The 8,361-nt window shown below is 49.2% G+C and overlaps 1 protein-coding gene across 1 annotated transcript; it reads left to right on the top strand.

Moving 5' to 3' along the window:
* Positions 1–2,392: 2,392 nt before the first annotated feature.
* On the top strand, positions 2,393–7,275 carry SGPP2 (sphingosine-1-phosphate phosphatase 2; the record flags this gene model as incomplete). Its single annotated transcript, XM_008937170.1, has 2 exons — positions 2,393–2,482; positions 6,730–7,275. Coding segments are annotated over 2 exons (636 nt in total), but the record flags the coding sequence as incomplete, so codon positions are not given.
* Positions 7,276–8,361: the final 1,086 nt, after the last annotated feature.

The following is an 8,361-nucleotide window of genomic DNA, read 5'->3' as shown; positions in this document are numbered from 1 at the left end:
CTTCCTACCCTCAAGCAGACCCACACTCCCACATAATGTCGTGTCATCTGCAAATTTGCTGAGGGTGCACTTGATCCCCTCATCCAGGTCATTGAAAAAGATCTTAAAGAAGACCGATCCCAAAACTGAGCCCTGAAGGACACCACCTGCTCATAGAAGGAGATCAGGTTGGTCAAACAGGACTTGCCCTTCACAAACCCATGTTATCTGGACCTGATTCCCCCATTGTCCCACACTTGCTGTGTGATCACCCCCAAGATGAACTGTTCCAAAATCTTCCCTGGTACCAAGGTCAGGCTGACAGGCCTGGAGTTCCCTGGATCCTGCCCTTGTAGATGGGTGTCACATTGGCAGGTCTCCAGTCACCGTTGGTCAAACAGGACTTGCCCTTCACAAACCCATGTTATCTGGACCTGATTCCCCCATTGTCCCACACTTGCTGTGTGATCACCCCCAAGATGAACTGTTCCAAAATCTTCCCTGGTACCAAGGTCAGGCTGACAGGCCTGGAGTTCCCTGGATCCTGCCCTTGTAGATGGGTGTCACATTGGCAGGTCTCCAGTCACCCAGGACCTCCCCCTTTAGCCAGGACGGCTGGTCAATGATGGAGAGAGGCTTGGCAAGTTCTTTTGCCAGCTCCCTCAGCTCACGTCTCTCGGGTGGATCCCATCCAGCCCCATAGACTTGTGGGTGTCCAGCTGGCTCAGCAGGTCCTCCTCTGCTATTTCCTGGATTATGAGGGGATCATTCTGTTCTCCATCTCTTTCTTCCAGCTCAGGGGACTTCAGGATGGGGAGGAGGAGCCATAAGATGGGCTCTTTATCAGCCCTGGAAGGCCAAAACTGTGCCATGTGTCAGAGCTGCCAAAAAGACCTGGTCAGCAGCACTTTCTCCTCCTCCTCTTCAATCAATAAGCTACCAGTGGGTCACACAGCTGCTCATGGGCTGGCTTCTACTTCTTGGGAGCTGCCATGAAACAATAAAGCTGCTGTAAAATAATTAAATGATTTAATTGCTTCTATTAAGGAGGAAAATATCTACGAGTACATTATGCTGCTGTCATCTCAAGCTGCCCTAGTCATCAATTACTGATCTGGACTAGCTCCCAGGCTGCCTGTGCTGGGGGGAGTAAAGTGGGTGTAAAGCCTCCAGAGGCTTAGAGGAGTGAGGAAAAAATAGTGTTTTATGAACTGGGAGTGACATCTGCAGCCAGGTCTGAGCTCTCTGTTCCAGGGGCCGTAGTATGCCCTGGGGAAAGGCTCAGAAGCAAGTTGTTATGCCTAAAATTTCCACAGAAGCATTTTTACACTGACCTGTGGCCACCCCGTCAGTCACCAGCCTCTCGGCAGTAGACGGAGACTTTGTGTCAAATCGGGTGAACTAATTTCATTTATTTACATTTTGGGGTGGTTTATTTATTTCTTTTTTTCAGAAAAATGTCCTTTGCAGACTGAAGGGAGCCCACCAACCCACTCAGCTTCAGAATTTTCAGGAGTGGATTAAGGGCTAATATGTTAAGCTTATTCTTTTACCAAATGTGGGTTTAGTTTAGTGTTTGGGCTTTTTCCCCCTTTTTAAATGTCAATTTATTTCAACACTTTTTTCCATGTGGATAGGCAACCCAGAGAGGGAATTAAGCAAAACCAGCTTCGTAAGAAGACAATTAAACCTGAAGTGTCACAGGGAAGAGGGGTCCTGACAGCTCTAGTAGCTTGATTGTGGTTTCAGCCCAGATATTGGTTTTCCCCCTCCCAGGCTGCTGCTGGAGGACATGATAGCACTGCTGGCCAGGCTCAGTGGTCACCACACCTCTCGGCCACTCTGAGGCTGCAGTTCAGACTCAGGGACTGCATGCCCAACATGCTGCACCTCGTCTGTTAAAGGTCCTTAGCACCAGCGTGGCTTTTGCAGGTAGATATTGCAAGGACCAACTCGATGAATGCCACCTATTTCCCAGGATTCCCCATGTTTACACTAGATCCTTGTAAAATTGGGCTCTACTGATAACAAAATGACTTTCTGGCAAGACTGCAGGTTAGCCAATGTCAGTCCTCACCTTGGGTCACGTTAGTCTCTTTGAGAAGTTACCGAATCATAGACTCACAGGTTGGTTTGGGTGGGAAGGGACTTTTCAAGGTCACCTGGTCCAACCCTCCTGCAGGGAGCAGGGACATCTGCAACTAGAGCAGGTTGCTTAGAGCTCCATCCAACCTGGCTTTGAATGTCCCCAGGGATGGGGCTTCTACCACCTCACTGGGTGAGGAGCCACTTCCCAGTGTGAGATCCTTACACCAGCCTGGCCACTCGCATGTTTTATTTCAGCTCTGTGCTGGCACTAAAGTGGATAATGATGTATTTATGGTTTGGGTTTCTCTTTTTGTCCTTTCCACAGTACCCATTTGAACTCGGCCTGGCAGCAGCGTTCGTGTTCTCCATGCTGGTGTGTCTCAGCAGGCTCTACACGGGGATGCACACGGTCCTGGTGAGGATGCTCTGGCAGTCATGGTGCTACACTTGGGGCTGTGCCTTCAAAGGGAGCTGTGAGGAAGCCCTTGGGCTACTGCTAGTTGAGTCTCCAGGGGAAGCATTTACCAGCAGAGAAGCAGCAGTGCACCGGGGTTGAGGAGCTGGGTGAGGTCAGGGTGGCATCTCAACTGTTGTTCTCTGTTTGGAAATTTTAATTGTGAGGAATGCACTTGGGCAACCAGCACTGCTCCTTAGCTAAGCTCTTGGTGCAATAGTATCACTGTTGTCAGCGAGCAATACTTGGGGCTGGTTCCCTGGGAGTGTCAGGGAAGGATGAGCAGGTGGGTGAGTCACAGCAGTGACCAGGAGAGGGTCAGATGTGACAAGTGAGGTGCCCTTGGGGGACAGCTCAGCTTGTGTGACCATGCAGGGACATGGCACTTAATGTTATGGCAAGCTTCTCATTTTCAGCTGGAAGGAAATGAATTCTTAAAGGACTGAGGTGCAGAAATGCTTCATCCAAAAATAATCATGAAATATCTGTGGCTTTATACGACAGAGTGTTGGGCACTTTTGTCTGGGGTTGCCAGCCCTGCTTTAAGAACAGATCTCAGAGTAACTCTGATCACACAGCAGCTGCTTCCTTCCTGGTGAGGGGAAACACAATTGAGCTGTCCCATCTCAGGGCCAGAGGGGAGTTCCAGCTTCCCAAGGATGGATAAAAACTCCCAGCTACTTCCCTGCAGGAGTTTGGTATGAATTGCTGGGTGGCTGCACATGCATAAACAATTACACTTTTAAACTAAGTAATAATTCTGTTTGTAATGAGTCTGGATGACTGTAAGGAAGAGAGCCCTTATAGAGATTAAGGTTATCAATAAAATGGAGCTTGACCTTCCCTTCCAGGCCTAGCGGATCAAAACAATATCTTAAATCTAAACTGGAGCCACCCTTTCTTGGGTAGTGACCTTAAGTCACTCAGTAAAAATTCTTCACATACTTCCCTTGCTGGCCCATCACAATGAAAGACTTCTCTAAATTTCGATAGATTTTAGGGTAAAGAAGAAGTTCTTTCTGCCTTTGGCATGATAAAGGGCTTTAAAATAAAAAAGCTCCTTAGCTGAAGTGTGAGCAATGCTGCCTTTGAAAAGGGCAAACGTGGTTGGCTGGGGTCTTCATCCCACGTGTGCAGTGGTGAGGATGGAGCTGGACAAATGCCTGATGATCACATCTGCCTGAAGGCAACCTTGTCTCTGCACAGCACCCCACTGCAGTGACAGGTTCTGGTGTCCCACCTGCAGGGACAGGTTCTGTTGGGGAAGAAGTGTGATTCCGAGCCATTTTCTACACTTTGCCCTGAGCTGCCCAAGTTGACATGGGGATGAGGTGTTAGGTTGGTTGTTTAAAGGTCACCCAGTCCAACCCCCCTGCAGGGAGCAGGGACATCTGCAACTAGAGCAGTTGCTCAGAGCCCCATCCAGCCTCACCTGAAACAGTGCCAGGGATGGGGCATCGACCACCTCTCTGGGCAGTCAAAACCAAATCATGCTCTAAGACCTTGTGAAACCAAAAATCAGAGTGGGGCAAGAACATTAGCAGTGGTGCTGCTACCCATGGATGTTACCACCATGGTGCCTCCACAGTGGTGAGTAGGAAGCATCTTAAAGCATCCCAGTCCTAAATCCCAGGCACCACCTCCCACTGGATGCTGATGTCAGTTTTAATTTGTGTACCTGTAACATGGAAAAGTAATTTGAAGGACTTGTGGTGTTAGAAACTTGACACTGGTCTGTTCTTTAGGTGGCAAAGCAAAACGAGAGCTCTCTAATTAAAATCAATAGGAGCTGGGCAGATGCTCCTCTGAGCAGGAGAGGCAGGAGGGTGCTGTGGGGGTGCTGGCAGGTGGGAGGGCTTTGGGGGAACAATGGAGCCCAAGGAGGACTTTGCTGTGCTAACAGAGCTGAACCATCCCAGCAGGAAAATGGGAGGTTTTAAGCTTTGCACCTTGAGCAAAAAATCTTCTTCTTAGTTTAACCAATGAGAGGGGAAAAACTGTTAATTCTGCACTGCTAATTGGCTTTGTAAAGTGTTGGTCTTGAACTCACCCACCTCTTCTGGATGTTCACAGAGTGGAACCTCTGCCCGTGGGCACCAGACCCAAAGGGAGTCACCATGGGTGGTCACGGCTGGGGATGTCCCAAGCTCTCTCCTAGTAAGGAGTCTCCATGATGAGAAGGCAAATTATCGGTGGATAGAGGGAATCCCAAAATTAACCCCTGCTCCCCACATTTTTTTCATTAATAAAAAAAATTCTGAGCATGCACCCCCAATACATGTGTATTTCTGAATTATATACATGTACTGATACGTACATTATGAAAGATACACAAAAATAGAAATTAAAAAAGGGTGAGATAAGGGTGAGATCAGCACTATTTTTACTATATCTATTTTTTTTAATTATTATTTTACTTATTAGCAGTGCTAAATATATTTCCTTCCCAGAGCCTGAAGTCTTGCAATAGTGGGGTGGGAAATGGAGGTACCCAGTAGCCAGGAGATTTCTGAGCACCAGCCCTGAGAGCAGCTCTTTGATGCTTTTTATTAGTGTTGGGTTAGTGTCAAGTTATCAGAAGATGGATTCTTGTCAAATATTGATACCTAATGATATTTTACATATTAGACATCTGTGAACAACTTTGTGTATTTCCATGTGTCGTGTCATGGATGAGGGAGGAAATGTAAGTGGAAATTGGTGTTAGGAATATGCAACATGGTTTGAGGGGTTGCTTGAAGCCAAATGTGCTGTGAAACTACTGCCTGGAGGTTGTAAAGAGCTGAAGTTTGGCCATACTGGAGTAATGCATTTACCAGAAAGTCATTAAATATTCCTGTGGTGAACGAGTCCCCTCAGTCCTGCCTAACTATAAGTGAAGTTCTCATAAATAATTCATTTCAGACTGTGACCATGGTAGTAGTCCTCTGTCATGACTCTGTGTAAAAGGCCCACTCTCGAGGAGAGGCTGTTTGCCACCTGCTTTAGCTTTTGCAGAGCGTTCCATGGCCCAATTCTGCTGCCCCCCGAGCGACGCTGGCGGAGCAGCAGAGGGGAACTGGTTCCATTGCTTTGTGATTTGGCTGCTCTGGTACAGGTGGCTTTTCTCAGGGGTTGCCTCTCATCTCCTTTCCCAGCCTTGTGGTTGACAACAATCAAGTTCTCCAAACACCTCATTTGCCTCTGTTAATAAATTAGGCTTTAACCGCGCGCTCGCCTCGGGCGCTTTCCTGCGAGCTGCATTTCAGAGGCCTGGGCAACAGATTTCTTCTGTTCCTGCCTGGCGGTGCCTGCGTGGCAGAGGCACAGTGCCCCACAGCTCTGAGCTTTTCTCCCCCAGAGCCCACGTTCCTGGGCTGGCTGCTTGTCCCTGAGAGAAGAAAACATCTGCTTGTTTATGCAAAGCAAGCAAGCAACAGTCCTTCTGAAATGGCTCGTAGGATTACGGGAAGGAAAGGGTTTGTGTGAAGGCAGCTTGCTGTGGTGTTGTCCCCGAGATAGGGCTTTGCCTTTGAGCTGGTGGGTGGAGAGTGCCCTTAAAACATGAAAGCAAGAGAGAGGAAGAATCTCCTTTGTTGAGGGGAAAAGTATGGGTCAATGGATAATTCTGCATGGACAAGGCATTGGTGGTTTCACATGGACAATGGGGGTGTTGAGCCTGGAGGAAAGGAGGCTCAGGGGAGATCTTCTCACTCTCCACAACTCCCTGAGAGGAGGCTGGAGCCAGGTGGGGGTCAGGCTCTTCTCCCAAGGAACAAACAATAGGACAAGAGGAAACAGGCTCAAGTTGTGCCGGTGGAGGTTTAGGCTGGACATTAGGAAAAATCTCTTCATGGGAATAGTTCTCCAGGCTTGTCCCAGGCTGCACAGGGCAGGGGTGGAGTCCCCATCCCTGGAGGGGTTTCCAAGCCGTGAAGATGTGGTGCGGAGGGACGTGGTTTAGTGGTGACCTGGATTTGATGGTTTAAAGGTCTCTCCTAACCAGAGCAGTTCTGTGGTTGTGCCAGGCTGAGGATGGGTTCAGGGCTCACTGTGCTTAGCGCAGGCCCCCGTTGTCTCTGGGCAGGGACAGAGCCACCGCTGTCACTGCAGGGTGCTCCTCTGCTGCTGCACGCCTATAAACCAAGCTGCTGTTCTCCTGCTGTCCCCTGGGAACATCTGCTTCACCTGCCAGGCTCACAAAGCTTTCAAACGTGCTGTCATTGCAGGACGTGATCGGCGGAGCGCTGATTTCGGCCGTGCTGCTCGCGGTCCTGTACCCGGCCTGGGACACCATCGATCACCTGCTGCTCACCAGCCCCTTCTGCCCACTGCTCTCCATCGTCGTGCCTTTTGCCTTATGTTACAACTACCCCAAACTGGACTACTACAGCCCCACCAGGGGGGACACCACTATGATCTTAGGAGCGGGAGCTGGAGCGACGGTGGGATTTTGGTTGGACAACCAGTATGCCGCTCCGGCCTACTCCAAGGAAAGCTTCCAGCTTGGACTTCCTCTGATCACCAGTAAAATCGTGGTGGTCATGCTAGCCAGGTTCTTCGTAGGGATCCTTGTTCTCCTAGTGACACGCCAGCTGATGAAGAGCGTGGTCCTTGGCCTGCTGGGTTACAGGTACAAGTTTCCCCTGGGTGACCTGGCAGCGCGGCGGCGGTGGGAGGTGGAGGTGCCCTATAAATTCGTAACGTACGCCGCGGTGGGCCTCAGCGCCACCGTGCTCGTGCCGCTGCTGCACGAGCTGCTGGGGCTGATGTGAGGACAGCGCCTCCCCTGCCGGGTACTGCACGGCTCCACCGTTTCAGGGAGGAGCCCATCGAGGCTGGTGACTTAACCAAAAAGTGTTTTGTGCCTTTCTGCACTGGTGTGGTGGGTTGACGATGGCTGGAGGCCAGGTCCCCACCAAAGCTGCTCTATTAACCCCCCTCCTCAGCTGGACAGGGGAGAAAAAAAGATAAGGAAAGGCTTGTGGGCTGAGATACGGACAAGGAGAGATCATTCACCACTTACCATCATGGGCAAAACAGAATCAACTTGGGTAAAAATTAATTTATTCTCGATCAAATTGGAGTAGGGTAATGAGAAATAAAAACACATTTAAAAACACCTTCCCCCTACCCCTCCCTTCTTCATGGGCTCGACTTTACTCCTGATTTCTCTGCCTCCTCCAACCTCCAAGTTTGTTTAACAGTAAGTAAAACAGGAGATCCAACACAAAATATTTTCAGTGATTTGTAACAAATTTATCTTGGACACTAATATGAAAACTTCCACTGAAAGGTCCTTTGCTACGTACAATCAAGCAGAGTTGTTTCCTCAGTATTGAGGTTTGTGTTCAAAGTGTTTAACCCCAGTTTATCTCCCCTGGATGGGACAAAGTGCTTCCTACTGTGCAAGGGTGACAAGCAGTGTCCTTGAACTGCGTTGTGGAAGGAGCTGAGCGGTGACTCTGGTGACTACAACGTGTGATGATGATAAGATGCCATTCTTTTCTGGTGCTGCATGGCATCATGGTTGGTCTTCCATGCATGTTGCAATACCCTGTAGACCCTCACAGAGTAGCAGTTGAGGAGCATCCATGGGAGGGTTGTTGCTCTAACTCAGGATGCTTATTGAAAAAAAAGTACAAAATACATATCAGCTGTTGGACCAATGAGCTGTTGAGAACTACAGCGGTGAATGTGGTCTGCTTGGCTAGACAATTGAAATGCACCATGAGCTTCAAGCATGGCCCCTGGCAGAACACAAGCTGAAAGCCAACTTTCCAACCATGCCTGCTTGTCGTCTTGGCTGCAAGAAAAATTAACCAGAAGAACATAAATGAGGAGCTTTGCCATCCATTGCC

The sequence above is a fragment of the Merops nubicus genome, unplaced genomic scaffold (assembly GCF_000691845.1).
Source record: "Merops nubicus isolate BGI_N331 unplaced genomic scaffold, ASM69184v1 scaffold31393, whole genome shotgun sequence".
NCBI classification, from domain to species: Eukaryota; Metazoa; Chordata; class Aves; order Coraciiformes; family Meropidae; genus Merops; species Merops nubicus.
This window is presented reverse-complemented; position numbering and strand designations above follow the sequence as displayed.